The 23,297-nt window shown below is 32.8% G+C and overlaps 1 protein-coding gene across 1 annotated transcript; it reads left to right on the forward strand.

Moving 5' to 3' along the window:
- The first annotated feature begins 13,386 nt into the window (after positions 1–13,386).
- LOC114166659 (protein C2-DOMAIN ABA-RELATED 9-like) lies at positions 13,387–18,935 on the forward strand. Its single transcript, XM_028051424.1, has 3 exons — positions 13,387–13,604; positions 14,626–14,721; positions 18,488–18,935. The coding sequence occupies exons 1-3, from the start codon at positions 13,491–13,493 to the stop codon at positions 18,791–18,793; spliced, it is 516 nt and encodes a 171-aa protein (XP_027907225.1). The 5' UTR covers positions 13,387–13,490; the 3' UTR covers positions 18,794–18,935.
- Positions 18,936–23,297: the final 4,362 nt, after the last annotated feature.

Consider the following 23,297-nt stretch of genomic DNA (forward strand, 5'->3'; position numbering starts at 1 on the left):
TTAGTCCCTTGCACATTCATTTAGTCCCTTGCTGCAAATATAGGTGTAACAAGTCAATAAAACCATGCAATAAATCTAGTAATATGCCAACAACACGAAAGTGAATGGATTTCCAATTGTTAGCTACAAACCATAAAAATGGAATCAGGATCAGGCGGAGGGATTCGTGAAACATCAATTACTATTAGCTCATTGAAAATATAAGACTTTAAGACCTTAGTGGATGTTGTTTGCATATATAACCAAAATGCTTGCACATATAAACTTCAACACAAACATATCCAACAAAAAACGTGGCAGTTAAAACCATGCAAAAATTATCAAGCTTTAAAATGGTTTGGAGGAGTCATAGAAATGTTAACAAAGTAAACAATTATGTATCTCTTTACTACCAAGCGTTTGTACAAATTAAATAGTTTCCTGCCATAAAAAATGTGACATTTGAAATTAGAAGGTAATTTTACAAAACTGTGCTTTTATATCTGATCAACTTGTCAACTTTAGCACATTGAGAGTTTAAAATACGAAACTTGTTCATGGGAGACTCGACATTAAAGGTGATCTAGACTTTTTAATATCCAATCTAGAATCAATCTAAATCCAATAAAATAGATTAGATCTATAATCTATAATCTATATGAACTAAATTTGGATTTTTTTCAATCCAATTTAAATTCAATTAAAACTAGATTTAATCCATTATGTCAATGAAATTAAATTGAATGACACTAATCTAATATATTAGGTCCATTAGATATGGGTGGGCTAACTTGGCTCAAACCTTCATCTTAGGCTGACTCACCTTGACCTGTCGGCTTAAGTCGACTACTCGACTCGACGTTAGGTCCAGCTTTACACGGCTCGACCAATGCCGACTTGGTGGAATTTTGGCTAGTAGTCAAATTTCGACCAGGGTCGCTTTGGCTAAATTTTGGTAGAGACCTACTCAACCAAATTTTGGGCGGTGCTAACTTGATCAAATTTCGACCGAGGCTAACTTGGCCGAATTCGGTCAGGTTTGACTCACCCCATTTTCAATCGAGGCTGAATCTGCCAAATTTTAGCTGGCTAACCCGATTGAACTTTTGCTGGGCTGGCTCGACTAAATTTTGGACAAGGCTGACTCGACCAAATTTCAGTCTAGGACGACCTAGGCTGAATTTAGGGATGGACAAGTCGGCGACCTTCGGTCAAGAACAACTTTGCTTGACTCTCGGTAAGGACAACTCAGTCAAATTTCTACCCGGGCTAGTTCGACCAACCTTTCATCGTGGTCAACTTAGAATGACCCTCGTTCAATGACGACTAGGGTTGGGCTTCAACTGCGAATGACTCAAGCTAACCCTCAATTGTGGACCTTTGACGTACTTTCATTTTGGATATTTAAAATCCAAAATATTATCCAATTTAAATTCAATCCAAATCCAATTAAATGGATTGAGATTTGGATTTTTAAAATTCAAATTCAATTAAATGGATTGGATTTTAAATCCATAAATATGGATTTGAATTTGGAATAAATCCATTTAAATGGACTTTAAACAATTTGCATTTGGACTCTCATGGACTCAATCTCAAAATTTGGATCTTTTACCCACTCTTGGAATGTGAATAGTTGTAGAAAACTGACTATAAATATTGAAAAAATAAACACTAAAGTTTGAATGAACAAAAGAAATCAATGCTGCTAGGAGGTACGTTTTACCAATAAAGTTTTGACAAACATGCTTTCGCATCCAACATCCATATACATGTATTTTCTTGAAGCAAACCATCAGTTGAAACAAGAATAGCAAGTAAAGACTTACAATTACTTCATCTGGCAACTCATAAACGGGCACAAAGTTCTTTCAAAAAGAGTCTTTGTTAAGAACACCAAGATAATATTTTACAACTGTAACACCCCGATTTAGGATGTCACAAGCAGTTATAAAACACACACTTCGTAGAAAAACAACAGAGATGAAACTTTAATATTATCTTTAAACGTGTAAGTCCAAAATAATTTTTCAAAAATTTTTCAAATAACAACAGTAACCTAAAATAAATTACATTGCCTTTGATATTTATTCGCAATAAAACTTAATAAACGAAAACCTCGAGTCCATCCCATTCTCTCATCAATCTACACCACGTCGAACACACATGTATTATCAACTACTCCCGTATAACACACACGTTCTACGATCATCGCATAAACACACAAACAAACAAATAGGGATAAACTAACCATAAATAATGATATATAAAAGTAATTCAGCAAAATAAAACATGGAAATTAATACTCAACATTACATCCAAGTAAAACACTTAAGCGTTATAATCACAATCAAGCTTTGGTTATCCCGCCACCTAGAACCACTCGTTTATGTGACTTATTCTCTTCTTAAAATGAACCAAATGCACTAAATCTGACGCATAAAAAGAAGAGAAAAAACAAGGTTGCACCCCAACCAACAACCCCGAACGTCTTTTAAGTAATAAAAGTACCGTTTACTTGGCCCCTAGATTTCCATCAAATATTTAAACATGAAGTTTTTCTATATAAGGAGAACAAAAATACATACATCCAAACACGTAAAGAGAGAAAGGAAAGAACTAATAAATAGACAAAAACCAAAGCATAATGTTATCTATGAGTAATGCCATGCTAACCCTTTGAATGCACCAACCCCTCCCTCGCAGCCCCACAAAGAAGTTTTCAACATCATGACTTTCCTAATGGCCGCGAGAGGAATGAAACAAACTAATATACTAATGGTTGCATCAAAACAAGAAAATAAGTTACATTTAATGTGGGTCCCATGATTTCCACCAATCAATTATGCATGTGATATGCAATTTAAAGAGTACACAAGTGCATGACTTTATGTGGTGAAAGAAAACAGACCAAAGCACGTGGACCCCATTCTCCTTCAAACACCTAATTCATAAAGTGAAAAGAGAAAGGCCAAAAGCTACAAAACCATCACATAACTAGAAAAATAATTTACATCCAAAAATCTTACACCAAGCATCAAAATCAATGCACCTCAAAACAAAAGGAATAACAAAGTTTTAAGTGAACCCATGGTTCCTTTCAAAGCACTACCACATGAATTAGAAACAAAAAAACAAATAAAACCCCACACAATCCAATTAAAACATTAGAACAATAGTCTGCAATATGTTAAAGAGAAAATAAAAAAGAGAAAGAAGAAGAATCATGGTCTTGGAAAGAAATCGAGAATGCACTTGCAACTTCAAAATGTTGTTGGTCCATCAAAGGTTACAAAAGTGTTGACACCTTAAATGCACAGTTAAGCAAATGGAAACATGCACTTTACAAGGGATTTATTGGAGTCTTCAAACCATTGTACCATCTACAATGGTAATGAAAGACGTAACTAAAACTACTCGTCAAAAAGTACAAATTCATCAAATATTAGAGGTTAGAAACAAGGTTCACCAAGGAAAAGGAAAAGAAAACACATTATACAACTCATTTTTCCAAAGAAACTAAAACGCAAACACCATGAATTTCAATAAAAAACGTGACCCTCATGACCAACAAATATTCCAAACATGTTGCACCAATGTTATATAACACTAAGCCCACATAGAATCCTGCTGTAGAGAATACATGCACGCACTAAAACCTCACACTAAACCTGGTGAACATCCACCCAAAAACGTGAAAACTAAATGGAATATTAGACCTATGCATGCACTCCATCACAACTTGGGGTATAGGTTTGTAGGTAGCCCATGAACCCCTTGCATCAATGAACATGCACCAAACATCAAGCATGCAAAACGTAGATACGACACCTTCACACCCCCTCCCAACGCAGATGCACACATAAACAAGGTTTGTAAAGTAACCCCTTTCCCACAGAGCACGAAAAAGAGCATGGTTTACAACGTAAATCACGACACCCATAATCAATTCATTATTTTTCAAAGTTTGAATGTCAATCAGAAAACACAAAGAGAGAAAAAAAAAGACAAGCACAACCTTCACAAACACATACAATGGCCATATATAAAAAAAATAACCACAAACGATTTGCTTCTCCTACCTGGATTTGGAGCTTTAACCTAATGTCTCCCTCTTGCAGCTCTTTTGCGATCTCTCTCGGTTTCTCAGCCTCGTCGTTTTCTCCCCTACTTTTCTCTCTAGCCACTCAAAACCTTTTTTTTAACCTATATGCTTTACCCTAGAAGTCATCACTATACCCCTCTACTAAAACCCTAGCATTAAACAATATATTTTATTTCAATTAAGATTTTGGCAAGAAAATAAAAATTGAATATGGGTTTCCTTTCCTTTAAATTGGCAACAATAAAAAAAATAAGAATATGTGCGATCCAAAAACGTGTTGTAGCAAGTAATGCAAGAGAGAGAAAATATAAAAGATTTAGATGGGCCCCACAATAAAGGAAGAGAGAGAAAATAATGTAACAAATAAACATATCCAACAATTGGCCAACCAGATTCAAACTCCAGCCCATGCACACCCAAACATATATTTCAACCATTAAGCTACATAATTTCTCATGATTTTATGCGCTCCACAAATTTATAAACACTTATATTCATATTGAATATAATATTAATAATTAAAATAAATAAAGCAATAACTTAAATCACTTAAGTACTTATCCCCTATTTAATAATTCAATAAAATAATTAAATTAAATAAATCAACAATCTTAACAAAGCCATTAATTCTTTTCATGGGTTTTTTTTATTCTAATTTTTCTCGAGTCTTACATTCGACCCAACATAAAAAAATTTCGTCCTCGAAAATTGTCTAAATTGTGTACATAAGAAATTTAAACATCTTGGATATCTAACATCTTGCACATTAACATGATGAAATAAAAGTCTCACACCAAATAAATATGCATAGATAAAACATTCACTATCAATACAAAACAACAACCAAATAATTATATAACAACAAAAAATTATTCATACCTTTAATAGAACCAATCTCATAAAAAAACAATTATATTGTGATATCATACAACATTATATTACCCACATAAAACTCACCTCGCCTGATCCCAACATATGCATAGCTCAACAAAAATAACAACTCGAAACATGTTCCCAAAACCAACACATGCAATCATCAACATATTACCCCCAAGTAATATCCAAGGGTATGCCATTTTCTCATAACCAACCATTCTACCTTTCCTGCGCAACAACACATCTTGGAAAGAGCATTTCCCCTACTTTTCCCTAAGACTTATAAGCAACAACTCTTACCTGCTCATTAAAACCCAGTAAGAGCACTCTTGCTAAGCTCATGTCAAAGACTTATGGCTAAAAGAAATCCTTTTACCTTGACTCACCAAAGTCCTATGGGTAAAAGAATCATCATGGCTTTACAATTATTAGATAATTCATACTGTCCCATCACATATGTATACACATGTATATCATTCCTCATAATCGCAACATATTACCTAATTCACCCTTCAAATAACATCACATAATATACTATTCTCTCATAACCAATACCTCTTGGAAAGAATTTCTCCCCTTATACACCAACACCTCATGGAGAGAACAAGCAACAACCCTTACTTGCTCACCAAAACCCGGTAAGAGCACTGCTTCCCTACGACTTATAAGCAACAACCCTTGCATGCTCACCAAAATCTAGCAAGAGCACAACTCTTACCTACTCACCAAAACCTGATAAGAGCATTGCTTTACCTAAGACTCACAAGCAACAACCCTTGCCTGCTCACCAAAACCCGACAAGAGCACAACTCTAACCTATTCACCAAAACCCGGTAAGAGCGTTGCTACTAAGCTTAGGCCAAAGCCTTACAGTAGAACAAAAACCCCCCTTTTACCCAACTCACCAAAGTCCTATGGGTAAAAGTGCAGCCTGATTTTACAGATATGAGAGAATTCATACTACATATCACATACACAATCAAGCATAACATGCTTCATCACTATAACATTCACCAAATGTAACATTTCACCTTAACATACATCATACCAACATCATAAATCACACCTCACCTACCTTATGAATGTACCGCTTCTGCTCCCGACATAGCAAACAGCCTTCCTACCGCCTTCGACTTCTCTGGGGAGTCTTTTGTGTTTGATGTGGCACTTTAGACATCCCCTTCTTAAGGCAAGAGTTCACGTAATGACCCGTCTTACGACAAACGTAACACTTCCTCTCATTCGGCTTTGATCCCGAAAGTTTCGGACAATTTCATCGAAAATGGTTTCCTCCACATTCGAAACACTTCATTGTCCCCTGTCCATCACGTTGAGGTCTAGTGTAGGGTTTCTCCTATCGTTTCTCACCACTGTTACTGTTATGATGTGTCCTCATAACCCGACTTGGGTCCACCTCTAGTTGTTTTAATGTCTTTGCTTGTTCCACCAAGATAGTGAATTCTCGAATCCTCAAAGGTACGAGAAACCTGAGTAACTCGTGCCTCAAGCCCCTCTCAAACTTCCTACAACGCCACTCCTTAATGATAGTATGAGAGTAGAACCTAGCCAGGTTCTTGAACCTATCCACATAGGTCGACACTAACATATTCTCGTGTTTCTGTGTGAGGAATTCAGCCTCCCTCTCATGTTTAGTAGAGTCGGGAAAGTACTTTTTCAGGAATCTCGTCTTGAAATTCCCGCAGTTCACTTCCTCTTCTACGGTCTACATTTGTTGCTACATTCCCACCCACCAATACTCTGCATCACCTATCAGTAGAAAGCTGGCATAAGTGAGCTTTTGTGCCACTGTGTAGTCAATCACTCAAAAAATTTTCTCGCACTCCCTAAGCTAAGCGCGTGTGTCATCAAGGATGGCCTTGCCATTGAACTTGGCCAGCTTGTGTCTTAAGAAATCCTCCATAGTAGCCACTCTCGGTGTAGGCGGTGGTGGAATCATGGCTCTTGGTTGTGCTGAAATTGGTTGCATCGCATCCACTAAACGATAGATGGCTTGAGCAATTTCGTTAGCCCCGTTATTATTTTTGTGTCTTCTGTGTGTCATTGCCTGGACATGTAACATCCCAACCGGATATTATGGGTTTAAATAAAATAAAATAGAAATAATATTAATACTGCATTAATATAATTGTAATTCCCAAAAAAGCGGGAAATTTAAATTCTTTATTACCTAACAAAAATAACTCCAAATTCAAAATTCTCAAAGCTCAATAAAATACTAGAATCAGTGTCATAATAGTTTAAAACTTTATTCAAAAACCATAAATGTTAAACACTCAATAAAAATGGTTCCCATGAGTTTCCCCCACTCCGCTGCTAAGGCTCACCAGATCCACTTGTAACATCATTTGCTCTCGTGTATCGCGTACACAATCATCGTCAAACACAAGCAGATAGGGTGAGCAAATAATCAAAATAATCATATATACAACATATATATTACAATCACACCAAAGGAATTCCATCCTTTGATTCCATACCCATGGCCACCACCATGTTAACCATGTTCTACGTCTTCTGATGAGTATCTCAAGATGTCTTGTTGCCACACCTACCAACCACAATTGGTAGAGCACGTGCGGGAAACCATGTTACGAACCACACTCCGTAACGCCATGTGGAGTTCCCAATACGAATAACATTAGTAACGTCTCAAGACTACCAAACTTGTAAGCTTAATACTGAGGAGAGCAGTCTAACTAGACCCATCCGTACACGCCACAACGTGCACACTCACATTGGCAACACTCGTCAACCCGAGCCACAACTCAAGAGTTCCACGTGTTCATCTGCCATCTCGAGCCACAACTCCAGAGATGTAATTTTGAGCCACAACTCAAGGAATGCCACGTTCTTAACCCTTATCCCGAGCCACAACTCAAGGGATACGTTTTAAGCCACAACTCAAGGAACACCAGCAAGTCGACCTTTGAGATATCATAGAAGCCTTATAGACCACTCACATCAAGGCAAGCAAAAAAAAATTCTATTACAACAATATCGCCTGGTGTTGCTCTCGAGCCGCCAGGTGAACCACGCTTCCAGACCGCTTGGCGGGGACGCGTGCCACCATGCACCAAGCGCCATTACACACCCTGCCTCTACAGGTATCGCCTGGCGGGACTACCTTCACTGCCAGGCGTCACACGTTCTTATTACCCTTTGTATTCACAGGTGTCGCTTGGCGGTTCCCATGCTACCGCCAGGCGCCACACCAGTACTCGCGCAATACTAGTTCTGGTTTAGGTTCAGGTGCAGTTGCTCACATCCTCACACACACAGTCACTCAACCAATCCATTTGTCATGTCATAGCTCAATAATAGTGCCCACAATACCCTACTTCCATCATAATTACTAAGTCAAGAGTTCTCACTTCAATCATATTATTATTAGAATCCTTAACCACTCGTACCTAAGGTGATGCTATGCCTTATACCATTGATATAAACACCTCATCACAATAAATTAGGAACATTACTAATACCATACCATTCATTAAATGATCTCATTTGTCTCAATACCTTGTCCTAATCTGTAGTTTAACAAGCCTAAGTTTATCCATATAAGGTTTTATATATATATATATATATATATATATATATATATATATATATATATATATATATATATATATATATATATATATATATGTGTGTGTGTGTGTGTGTGTTTGTGTGTGTTGTGTATATATATTGAGGATATATATATATATATATATATATATATATATATTCATAACTAATCCTCTATAAATACAATTTCCCATTACTATAAGTCATGCCAATTCCAATACATCACATTAAACCTTATTAACATTTACCACCAGTTTTCAGTTTAGGTCAATTTCTATAATATTCCCAACCTCTAAAATTATATTGCACATGACCCAAATTACTTTCCCAACCACCATTACGCACCAAAGCTCACAAAACCCGTAACTTTGCTATTCCAGGAACCCCAAAATTCTCCCTCCACCTGCGAACCTTAGCCCATCTCCAACAACTCTGATTTCAATCAATTTACGACTTCATAGGCTACACTTCAGTGTTTAGGACTACGGTTCACCCCTAAAATTTCCCATATACGAAATTCATTCACATTTTCCACTTAAATCAGTGCCACTATAATAATCCCCAAATCATCAACCCTAAAATAATTTTTGTATGATTTTCATCCCAATTAACCCTCAATCACATGGAATTGAATGATGGGTGGCGGGTGTTCATCACCGCCATGCACTTCATTAGGAAAACCCAGAAATTGGGTTATGAGCTTGCGTCGCCTGGCGGTCCATAGCCTGCCGCCAAGCAGTTCCTATCAGGAACTCAAAAAAACAAGCAAAATTGCATGGGTCGTTTAGCAGGTTTGAATGAGCCACCAGATGATTTCTGGAAAATTTACAAAAATCCAAAAATCGAGATATTGGCAACCATAAACAATGCACACTCATTTCATACAACAATCATTAACCAATTACAATAAAGTTACGAGTTCAACACCCTTAACATGCTTAAAAATTGAGAATTTGGAGAGTTCTTGTGATCACCAATAGCCTCCCTTTGACTCTCTCCCAATTCAGTTCCTTTGCTGCACTCAATCCTCACGTTTTTCCTCTAAAATATCACTCCTCACTATACTCAAAATGGCAAACTCAAAACTCTCTTTCTCCTTCAATTTTCCTCTTTAATTGTACCTTAATGGTGGTTAATTAGCCAAAACTAAAATGCCTTAAACTTGGTTTTAATTATCATTCAATTTGCTATTCTCTATGGTTTTCCAACCCCCTTGGATGCTTCTAAGGCTGCTAAGGTTTCCTTGCCCCTTCACATTCATGCCAAAAGAAATTTTGACAAAGAAAAGAGTTTACTTTGGATCCTCCAAGGTTCGAATCCCTAACCATGTCAAAGCCAACTCAATGCATAATCATTTAACCAATTCATGTTTTGTGATAATTCATATAATTCTATAATTATATTATCACTCAACATGATCAAGCATATTGTTAAAATAATAAATAGTTAAATAACACATAATTGGCATACATACAACTTAAACCCAAGTCCTCTCACACAAACAAGTACTCTCGACCACTTGAACTAGTACTTTTTCACGTCATATTAATCCATAATTAATGTCATAAAGGCTCCCACTACCCGCATTTATTAATTAATTATGTAATGAATTAATTAAATTTAGTGGATCTTACAGGATACATCACATTATTTATTTATTTATTTTTTAGTTAACACCATCAAATATAGGTTCAGTCATAACTAAGTAACACAAGCATTAGTAGTCAATCGCAACACACAAAGTTTCGCAACCGAAACGTGACAAACTCACTTCCCAAGGCCTAAAATCTTTTGAAGACATTTTTTCAAGTTTATAGGTTTTTCGGTTTTCTGTTATTTCCACCATTAAATTCAATAATGATGCATGGTATATAATAGGAGTAATTAAAGAAAACATTGTAACATCCCATTTAATAAATAAACCCAATTAAATAAAATATCACATGTAATATAATATAAAGAGCAACACCATGAAGTATATATGTATCAACCATTTTAGCTATCCATGAATATACTGGAAGGAAAGACTAGGCACACTACGATGCCATGAACAAAATAAAAATGGTTCAACTGTTGCCCAAGAGCTTGCTCATAGAGCAAGAGATTACAATATAACAAAGGTCCTTCAAAACATGAGTCCAACATCAACCCATGACCATCTAAGCTGCATTATCCCCATTGTCACTACGAACACAAGGGGTTTCCATATCTGCTCACACAAAAGAATTTCTAATCATTGCAAAAAGGAAAAACCACACAAGAAGACAAACACAAGCAGAAAGGGTAAGATAGAGTAAAAAGATCTTTATCATACAATTTAGCATGCAATTGAAAAGCAAGTACACATCAATCATCCAAGCATGTGATAGCAAACAAACAAGACTCTATGACTCAATTTATCCAGATACATATAATTGGTCAGATTCGCTGGATACTTGCACTTGTGGTGACCTCTACTGCTCTGCAGAGCCATTGCCAATGGGTTTCACCCTACCACGTACGAGGTTAGCCTTCAAACATCTAAGGCCATTATCCTACCAAAGACTAGGGCCTCCTGCTACTCTCACCACTTGAGTCAGTCCGCTCTACGTGAGACTAACTAACTCTTTAGAGTTTCAGGATGCAATCCTTACTTGAATCCTTACCTAATTATATACACTACGGCACCACCACGAAACCTTACCAAGAGGTTCATGGAATTACGTCCACCACATCCAACACCACCATGAAATTTTACCAAGAGTTTCATGGAATTACGTCAATCTCATACCATAGTCATGTCTCACCAACCAAACATAGATTTGTCAAGCATAACAATTTCATGCTAATATCCAACCAATCATTATTCATGCACTTATTCATACCAAGCTCGTCAATTCTAGTCCCATTATATCATATAGAACATACAAGGCATGATACATAAATTTTTAAAGCAAGAAACCATCCAATCATTAGGAACATACATATATCCAATCAACTTTGTCAATCTCGCTCAGGCTGAGGAGCTCTCGCTCAGGCGAGAGGAACCCCTCGCTCAAGCTACCAGCTATTGCCTGGGCGAAACTGCAAACAAAGGGCACGTCGATGTCTCGCTCAAGCTAGCCCATCTCGTTTCGGCGAGATTGCTCTCACTCAGGCGAGAGGCCTTCGCTTAGGCGAGTCCTCGAAATAGAGAGAGGGTGAGTTGTTGTTGTTCTCGCTCAGGCGAGAGCTCCTTGCTTAAGCGAGAGCTTTTCATTTTGAGTGACCACTCAGCTCGCCTAGGCGAGTTCAGCAGAACCCACCTGCTCTCACGCATGAAAAGCGAAAAATCAAGCAGATACTCAAGGCACAAATATTTTTCACACCATTACAACACCATACAAACATTTAAGAACACGAAATAGACTAATAACAGGCAAACTAATCTTAAAGACATGAAACCTTAACTTCCCTTACATAGAGTGGAGTTAAAACGTAAGCACAACGGTCCTTGGAGAAGAGAGGAGTATTGTAACTCCAACCAGTGTAGGGAAATTGGAAAAACAGACGCAAAGAGGCTAGCATAAGGTTTCAACGTCAACCCGAGGTAGAACACAAACACTGGAATGGAAAGAAAGGGGAAAAGTTCAAGTTCAACTTACCTGGAGAAGACGTTAGAGTGAAACAGTGGGTGCTCCGATTGTGCCCTAGCAGAGCTCACGTATGCAGTTTTAAGAGGGAGGAGGGAGATGGTCCATTTCTAGAAAATGAGAAAAGTGAATTAGGGCTAGAATGAAAGGTCCCATTGCCTTTGGACAAGGATTGGTAAGGGGTTTTGGGCACCTTATGGGCTGGCTTTAGGCCCAACAAACAAGGTTAAGCCCTTATATCATAATGTAGAAAAGTGGGCCTTACAGACGTTACTGTAATGATGGTTGTGAGAGTCCAAACAAACATAAATGTTTAATGTTTCATGAAAAGGAGGGAAAATGAAAGGGAAGTGATGACAAGGAAAAATGGGAGTTACGTGATGTTGTTGCTATGCAATTTGTTTTTTAGTCAAAGATCTTCTCTCACAATCTTAATAATCTCACCAAACCAATCTCCTTTCCATTGGAAACCATGAATCACCACACTAAATTCATAATTTTTCTTTACTAAATTACAAGCTTAATGGATTGGCAAACAATTTCAGATTGGCTTTGGAAACACATTTAAAAAAAGAAAAAGCATGGCAAACGAGTTAGTCTGTTAGCCCGTCACAAGAAGGGACAAGTTATATTTTCTAGCCTGTGTTGTTTAAACGGACTGACCCATTCTGATCTGTTTTTAACAAGTCAAAAACGAATTAGGTTAAAACAAACTCAACTAGCCCATTTTGTCATCTCTAGATAAATCGAGATGTCTCTAGAATACAAAATTGAGTAAATCTCAATTTACTAAAATAAAAAATTTACACATAAACATCAATATAATATAAATAACATGATGAAAAAATTATGACTATTATAATTTACATTAAGAAAATACAAGATAATTATTTTATTCTCTTATTTATATTTAAGAAAATAAAAAGTATAGTTTGTATGATATCAAATTAGAGTGAAAAGAATAGAGTAAATAGTTTATGTAATTATGTATGGGTTAAAAACAGAAATTACGTTCATTTTTTGTTATTAAAACTAAATTATTTTATATTTAATGATGACGATATAACACGAGGAAAAAATATGTGCGATTGAGCCTACTCGTAGGATCTTGAAACAGTAGGAACCACACATTTGAAATGTAAGCCAAAACTGCTAAAAAAATAATGAAGCCTACATAAAAAACCTAGATTTCCAAAGATTCCTCTAGAACCCTCCTCTCTCGGTTTTGTTTGGAGCAAAATAAAAAATCCAAATCTTGTAGGTGTTGAATTTTGTGTGTAGACATCGAAGTCTTTGGTTTTGAGGGAAGAAGAAGAAGGTGTGTTTCAATGGACAATAATGTGTTAGGTATTCTCAAACTTCGAATCATAAAAGGCATTAATCTTGCAATTCGTGATACACGTGCCAGTGATCCTTATGTCGTCGTCAGAATGGGTGATCAGGTTTACATCTTTTCCAAGCCCATATTTTGTTTTGTTTTGAAAGCTTCATTTAATGAAGATTGATTGTTTGTTTGTGTTCATCTTCTTAACCATGTTTTGTGGAATGATATTGTGTTTAATCATTAACCTTGTCGCCCTTCTTAACCATATATTATCTTATAATTATAGGCTAAATATAATCACTTATAAGAAGAACACACGTGATATTTATTGTGAAAATAAAATATAATATACTATAGTTATGTGTAGTGATTAAGATTTAGTATTTCATGATTGTTTTGGTTCTCACATTTCCTGATATATTTGTGTCATTTTCTTTCTTTCAAAACGATAGAATATTTTTGGAAATCTATTTTCTCTTTCTTTCCCGTCTCTCAGAAATATATTTCAAATTAGGTAATTCATAAATATAAATCTGCATTATGAATTATGTATTCTATAAATCTAAAAATCTAAAAGTACATTTTTTATTATGTAATTTATAAATTTAAAAATCTGAAAATATATTACTAAATTCAAAAATATACTCTAGATTTTATAATTCATATGTTCTCAGATTCCACCATCCAAACATTTTAGATATTTCAAACACCCCCCATGAAAGTGCAAAAGGAAACTATGGAAATGCAAAAAGAAAGTGTTCTGTTATTGAGTGAATTGTATGTAATAAGCCCATTTAATTAGAAGTGGGGTTTGTCTAAATAAAAATTACGTTTTTCTATCAAAATTTGCAGATAAAACACTTTTTGGATCGTTAAGAATATATTTGAACAGTTTTTTTTTTTTTTCTGTAAGTAACTTAAAAGCAAAATAATTTTCCATAGAGTAAAGTTGGTTTATACAAATTAAAAATAAAAAGTTGTATATGGAAGTTCGTATTAATTAATTTATGCATAAGTTAATGTTAATTTATAAGATAATTAATAGTTCGAGTTTTTTCTCCTTACTTTTCTTTAAATATTTATAGAAAAGTTTGTCAACTTTTATGTAAGTCTAAACATTGATCTAATAACTGATGCAGAAGCTGAAGACTCGTGTTATAAAAAACAACTGCAATCCTACGTGGAATGAAGAACTGACCCTTTTCGTAAAGGATGTTAATATTCCATTACATCTGGTAAGCTCTCATGCAATCTACATAAAAAAAAAAAAATCTTATCGTAACAAAAAGAAATTTTTGTCCTAATAAAATTAAAATTAACTTAGAAAAGTTTAACGTATAATTTTAACTTAAAAAATATTCATTCATTTTTTTATTCTAAATAAATTATTACTCATAAACTTATCTGACTAGCTTCATAATCTTTTAGATAAAATTATTTGCATAAACGTTATGTTTCTCCACTACCATGCATTCATTATTTATTTATATATATATATATATATATATATATATATATATATATATATATATATATATATATATATGAAATGTAGGTATCATATGTATTATCACTAAAACAATATATATTTTCGTGGTCAAGTTTTTTTTAATTTAGAAAATATTTATAAATTTTGTTATAAATAATAATTTGTAAGAAATAATTGCCATTTTTTTCTAAATTGTTTCTCCGCTTCATTGTTAGGACTTAGAGTTAAGGATAATTTACAATTGATAAGAAGTAGGGTAGAATATTTCTTGCAATCTTGTATGTTGAATTATTTCAACATTCTCAGTAAGTAGTTCTTCTGAGAAAGCTAAATCATTTTATCTTTTTTTGTTTTGGTGAATTTACATCCCTAAAATTTTTTTTGACGGTATCAAACTCCCTAGCCAAATATGTCCTTAATTATTGGATTTGAACTTTGTTAAGGCCTACCACCAACATATCCTCGAAATACAAAAGCCAGATCATAAAATCAATCACATCAAACCTATTGTGGTAGGTATAATGGTAATCAAATCTTAGGTACCAATATATATGAATTCCTACTTTAGATTGCACAAAGACTTGGTAACCTAAAGTCCAAATTTTTATGTTCTTTAAAGTCTTCTGATGTATGCTCATTTTGCAATTCATTTTTCCTAAAATTACATCATTGATAGCAACCTTATGGGTAGTATGAGTTTGGATCCAACTTTATTCTTTCTGAGAAGTTTCACATCATATACATGAGACAACCAAATACATGTTTGGAAGAATAATTGGTTGGTATAACACTACATGTATCCACCAGTGTCTTCAAAGCAATTGCTACTGATAGAGATCGATTTATCATGTAATAAACAATTTTAAATACTTTTAGTCACTATCAAGATAATCGTTCTTCTATACATGAGAGTTATATTATACACTCAATCACACCATTATGTTGAAGTGTATGTGAAATAAGAATTTGTCTTATAATACCCTATTGCTAGCGAATGGCACAAAACTTTCATCTATGTATTTTCCTCTACTATCTATTCACAAGCACTTAATTATTTTGCAGTGTCAAACTCTACTCGTGCTTTAAATTCCTTTAACACCAAAAACACTTATAACTTCCTCTTATTGGTACATACCTATGATCTCTCAGACGAATCATCAATGAATGGACAAGATAATACTGATGATTTCTACACATTAAAATGAATCAACTATAATATGTGTTTGTTTTTGGTAGCCACTTTAGCAAACTTCAATTTGTGTTATACTTGTTAATCATACATAACTCACAAAAAGCTAAGAAACATCTAAGTCCAAGTAAAAGATTATGTCCTATAAGAACTTTTCAAACCTCGCTCTGACATATGACCAACTCTACAATGTCACATCATCACCATTTTTTTCACTTACTAATGCAACTATTGAACTTGCTTCTTGTTACATAACTCTTAAATGTATGTACATATTTTCCATGGTCTTCCATGCTTTCATCACTATCTTATTCTCTCTCACCATCTTTAAGATCTCATTTCAATATGATTTTACACTCAAACATCATTTAATTTTCCAATAGACAATAAATTCATTTTCAATTTCTTCATCTATTGTACTATTTGAAGTGTGTATACAATATCATTATTCATTTTTATTTTGACAATATCATTTCCAATAATTTTTAGGGCATGATGATTTCTCATGAACATGGATCCATCTAAGATAGGCTCACAAGTGTAAAACCAATCTCGGTGTAGAGTAATGTGCCAAGTTACACCTAAATTCATGATGCACCTATCGTGAAATAAATTTCCACCATTAGAGCTTATTATTACTTTTCTAACTAGAATGTCTTCTTCCTTTGAGACACTTGCAACACAATCTTCCTTTCCTATATTCTTCCTATTTTGACAATATTCCTTTCCATACCCTCTCTTACCATATGGTAGCATTCATATTCTTCTTACTTATATGCTTTTATCCACCATGATTTTGACTCTCATTAGTCATGTTTTGCTGATCAACTTCTCGTCATTAAAATCATCATCAAATCCTTTGGTTACTTTGAACCTTTTGGACACACTTAGCTATCAAGTATTTTGTTTGTTAAAACTTTCATAGACATACGCTTTCATACTACCACATTGTATGTCTAGTAACAAGAATAATTCTTATTGAAACAGTACTAAAAAAATCACACACTTCTTACCAATTGTTTTTTGAAAACTTTTTCTCAGGAAATACTTATAATGTTTGTTATGAATAATAATTTGCAAGAAATTGCTACCTTTTTCTTTTGCAAAATATTCTACACAAAATATTTTTCATAGAAAATTTTGTAGAAAATACTTGTAAATTTTATAATTTTGTAGGAAATAATTATTCACAAAGGAATTTTGTAGAAAATGTCTTTTCTTGCAAAATTTTATCATAAAATTGCAAGAAAAATCCCATAAAATATGAAAAATTTTAGGAGTGAAAAAATTTCAACTTCGTTTAATCTACAAATAAAACTACTACTCATTTTCTCTTGTAAAGCGTTATATATATATATATATATATATATATATATATATATATATTTTGAAGATCACTTTTATTCTCTAATTAATTTTATTTTTATTTTTGTCATCAAATATTTGTCAAAATTGGTTTTACAATGACCGCAATTGGTTACATTTATAATTACGTTTATAAATTCTGACTTAATTCTAGATATATGATCATGTGATGTATGTAGTTTATTTCATTTTAGCTTGTTTATTTCATTATTCTAAAGAACGTGTTTTCAATTATGTATAAAGTTACATTAATAATTGGCTAATTCAACATTGTAATTAATGACACAAGATTTTTTTTCCAAAAGCTTTGAATAATTACTATGTAAACCATTATACCAACAAGTAATTGATTTCAGCATGGAATAATGACTTTCTTGTTTAAATAAAAAACTCATATGAAATTGATTACAAAAGATAACATTTAATAAAGGGTTAAATCTATTTTTAGTTTCTAAACATGGACATGAAATTGAAATTCATCCTTGTTCCAAACTTTGATACATTTTGATCACAAAATTTAAAAATAATGCTTATAGTCTTTTTAACCCAAGGAAGGTAACTTTTATTTATGTGTTCAACAATGTTTTAGGTTGATATGTGAGTTGGAACAAGTCCTAAAACAAATTATAGTGTAAATATAAGTGAGTATAAACCTCACCTTACAAACCAGTTTTGTAGGGTTTAGTTAAATTTAAAGTTCACTTTCTAAATTACACTAATTAATATATTATAAATTCTTCTTATCTCCATTGAATGTGGAAATTTCAATACCTTTTATGTTTTTATCAAATCTAAATCATAAACTAACCAAATCAGGACGCAAATGAAAATTCTAATCATGAACAAATTTTTTGTATCCTTGGTGTTATTTGCTATAAAACTTTATTTATTCTTCTTTTAAATGCCAAAGTACACAAAGATTGTTGATGAATATATTGCATTCTATTTTTCTATGCAGACAGTTTATGATAAAGACACTTTCACTGTGGATGACAAAATGGGTGAGGCAGAGGTAGACTTTATACCCTTTCTTAGGTGTAAGAAGATGGAATTGAAAAACCTTCCAAATGGTTGTGCAGTGAAAAGGATCCAACCAAATAGAAGTAATTACCTTGCTGAAGAGAGCAGTTGTGTTTGGAATGATGGTGATATTGTCCAACAAATGATTTTGAGATTGAAAAATGTTGAGAAGGGGGAAGTGGTTGTGCAAATTCAGTGGGTTGATGTTGTTGGTTTTAGGGGATTATCGCATATAAAACTTTGAACATGTTTTTGTATGTGAAACATTGAACCCTAAGATAGCAACTTCAAAGATGAATGGAGTATTAATTTAATTTATTGTGATGTAACCTTTGTCATTCTATTGTTGAATTTTTAATCCTATTGAGGTCATAAACTTGTAGCAAAAGAGATTGCATATATTCAAATATTAAATAAATTAATATAAGATATTTGTTTGTCCTTTTGTTTGGTTTGGACTTGGTACGACTATGTGTGTTTGTGATATTTGAAGGTAAATTTTGAAATGAACAAAGTCTTCTAGTTAAGCTAGTGTACACTCTCTAGTTAAGCTTTGTTTATTACACTTGTTAGATATTTTTTAGTTTTGTTATAACGTGTTTTACAACATGATTTATTGTTTGATTTAAGTTGTTTAATTTTTCTATATTTTAGGAGTCAATTTTATATTGACCCGTTTTTGTTCTTTTATGTGTAGCCTATATAATAGAAATTTTCTCATTGAATAAAGTGTGCAAATTTCTCCCAAAATAGTGTTTTCTCTTATTTTATTATATTCTTCCTATAATAGCGGTATCCAAGCTATCCATGTAGAACAATACATTATTAAAAACAAAAGCAAAATGTGCTCTGTTAATTATGTCCGACCAGCGATTTCATGATTCGATGGTCACTATAATCATTGAAGTATGTTGATGGAAAATTTTCTACGATCCAAGGAGTACTTGCAAGTAGTCTCTATAGGAATACCAAAGTTGGCTGAAGGCACGACAACAACAGATTCCCAACAGAGGTTGAAGCTTTGAAATCGGAAGACGTTAAGGCCAATAATTGTCTTTTCCAGGAAGTTGAAAGCATAATCTTGGAAACTATCCCTAGCAAAGATAGATCAAAGGAAATTTGGGACTTAATGAAGAAGAAATTTCAAGGATTGACTAGAGCAAATCGACATCAACTTCAAGCACTTCGATCAGATTTTGAAGTTCATCGAATGAAATCTGGTGAATCAATTTCTAATTACTTCTTAAGAATGATGGCGATCATCAACAGGATGAGAACAATGGGAAAGAAATTGAAGACGTGGTTATAGTTGAAATAAGTTTACGCTCATTGGTACCAAAATTTAATTTGTGGTATGCTCCATTGAAGAGTTAAAAATTATTAATCTTTGTTCTAATGATGAGTTAAAAGACTCATTATTGCTACACAAGAGAAAGTTGCAACAATAAGACCATGTAGAATTAGCATTAAAAGTCTCATAAACTCAATCGAGCAAAAGAGAGGGAGGATGTAGATCAAACAAAAATAATAGAAGTTAAGGTAAAGGATATGGCAAAGGTTAAGATAAAGGAAACTATGGTTATCAAAATCACCATCAATGAAACCAGTCTCTAGAAAGAGGAAGGGGACAAGGTTGTTATCAAGAAAAATCTGCTGACAAAACAAATGTGGAATGTTATTGATGTAACAAATATGGTCATTACGAATTTGAATGTCAATCAAAATTGCCAAATACACACAATGAAGCATCCAATTTCACCAAAAAAGAGGAAGAGGACGTTTAAGAAATCTCATTGCTTATGGTTTGTCATGAAAGGAGTCAACCAGCAAGAACATAAGGTATTTAGACATTAGGTGTATCAAACACATGAATGGAGATAAGTTTGTATTTTCCATTCTTGATGAATCTTTTAGAGATAATGTGAAGTTTGGAAACAAGTTATTGTCAAAGTGATGGGAAAATGGCAGGAAACTTTACCTACTAAAAGTAATGTTGCTCAAATCATGTCCAATGTCCATTTTGCTCTAGACTTAAAGACCAATTTATTGATTTTGGGACAATTGCAAGAGAAGGGTTACAAGATTATAATTAAAAGTGGGGTGTGTTGAATTCTACACTAGAGAATCTTGACCAAAAGTTTTGGAGGGCCCAAAGTAATATAATTCGTTGATCATTAGATTGGATTATTAGTATAATGCCTGAAAAAATGGCTAATCTTACTGAAAATTGGATCATTAGATTGGATCATTAGTATAATGCTTTAAAATATGTGAAGAAGTAGAATCTATCTTGCTTTCATATTTCCTTCCTATCATTTTTAAACAATGAATCTATTCTTTTATTCTTCATCAATATACCTATTTTTTTAAAATTAATATTAAAAATAATTTATCATACTCTAATAGAAAATTGAGAGACGTAATTATTAAAAGAAAAATATATTATAGTCAAGTAACGATTAAAGATCGGTTATGAAAAAACACATAATACATTATTTTTTCTTCTATGTTCATAAGAAAAAGAATATACAAAAGACTCATAAGATAAAAATAATGTTAACTATTAAACTAGTGTTTCATTATCAAGTGAGACAAGAGAGTTACCTTTTTTTATTCAAGAAAGGAAGAGAAAAAAAAAAAAGAAATGAGAGCAAAAATAATGAGTTTATGTCTAATTTTCTTTTTTCTTCAAAAACAAAAGGAAGACATGTGAGAGATAGTACAATTTGTGAAAAATTAAAAAGACAATGACAAAGAAAATAAAATTATTTTAATAAATATTTGATTTAATTACTCCTTTGGTCCATGTTTTTGTCAAAGAAAAATGTTAAGTTGGTTCTCCAGTTTTTTTTTAGTTCTAATTTGGTCTCGATTTTTGACTATCTTATGCAATTTGGTCATTTTTGTTAAATTTCTTGAAATATATCAATGATTTTTCATTAAAATTGAATTTGTAAATAAGGATGGTTTGTTTTGTTATGTAATTAACATAATCCTAGTGTCAATTTTGATGAAAAGTCTTTGACCCGCTTTAATAAATTTAATGAAAAGAACCAAATTCCATCAATTTTTCAAAAGTCGGGATGAAATTGATACTAAAAACATACTAGAGGACCAACTTAACATTTTTAGACAAAAATATGGAGCAGAAGAGTAATTAAACCTAAATATTTTTATTTTTTATTATATTAAATTTTATGCTTTATTATTTATTAACATTAAATGTCGTGCTTTATAAAAGAAATAAAAAACACAATTTAATTTCCATCAAATTTTCAAATATACTACCTATAATTTAAAAGATTTCAAATACACAAATAGCAAAATTTTAACATGTGTCAAGCTCTCACACATTACACACAAAGTTTGCAAAAAGCAAAAATCAAACTTGCACATAAAAAGAAACATGTGTCATATGTCACTATTTCATCACATCACATAAAAATATGTCATGTATCAACTTATTATTCCACGACACCAAAAACTTTATATTAAGATTAAAGTTAAGATTAATGATAAACCAACCACTCAATTTAAAGATTATTAACGATAAATTAATTAATTTATAAAACTAAAAATAATAAATATATATTTAATAATAATATTTCATGAGATACCATCTATAAACAATACATTTCAAATCATCACAAAAAGCAATTTTTAAACCTAAAATAAAAAAAAAAATACCAAATTGTGATAATAATTGTAATTTAATTTTAATAAAAATAAATATGAATTTTGATCTAAAGATGATTAATGATAAATTCATTAATTTATAAAATTGAAAATAATAAATATCCATTTAATAATAATATTTCATATCAATTTAAAGAATTAAATTTTAATACTTTTATGTTTTTTATCATTTACTTTATTTTATTAATTTTTTACAAGGAAATAAAATAAAAATCTCAATATATAATATATAATTATATCTATATCTATATCTATATACAAATGGGAACTAACAAATAGCAACGTTTTCAATTAAATACTATATATCATACACTTCAATTCAAAAAATTTTATCTACAAAAAGAAAAAAAGCTAACATGTCACACTCTCATAATTTTGACACTTCAAAAAAAAATTCAAAAACAAATTTAATTCTCTCTCTCTTTCCACTTTCTCCACTTATCCCACTACTTCTTTTTTCCTCTCTTTCCACTTTCAATTCTCCGCTTCTTTCTCTCTCTCTTAAACTTCTTCTCTCTCTTTCTGACTTTTCGTCTCTCATCTTTCAAACGCTTCATCTTCTTCTCATTCTCACTTTCTCATTCTTTCTTGCACGAGTTTCTTTTGATTTTTGTCTCTCTTTCTCCTAATGTTCATGGACTCCACTTAATGTTCATATGCAGATCTCTCTATATTTTTGTCTCTCTTTCTCAGGCCATCGAAACACCATGGACTCTACCTAATGTTCATTTGTAGATCTCTCTGTATTTTTTGACTTTTTTTGATTCTTGATCTCAATGTGTTTCTGTACAGGTTTCTGAAGGGAACAACTGATATTTTTTTTTTGTACGCATGTTTCGTTGTATTATTTCAGCTTCTTCTCTCTCTTCCCATTTTTCTAACATTTTATCTTTTTTGGAATTTTTTTCAGATGCATGAACGGAGTAGAATATTGTTCACTGCCAGATTTCAGTTGATTTAACTAAACATTTGATGTTTTCTTTTATTTTTTACCCAGGTTTCGTTGTACGGTTTCAGCTTCTTCTCTGTCATCCGATTTTTCTTTGCGGCCA

The sequence above is a fragment of the Vigna unguiculata genome, chromosome 2 (genome assembly GCF_004118075.2).
Source record: "Vigna unguiculata cultivar IT97K-499-35 chromosome 2, ASM411807v1, whole genome shotgun sequence".
In the NCBI taxonomy this organism is placed as follows: Eukaryota; Viridiplantae; Streptophyta; class Magnoliopsida; order Fabales; family Fabaceae; genus Vigna; species Vigna unguiculata.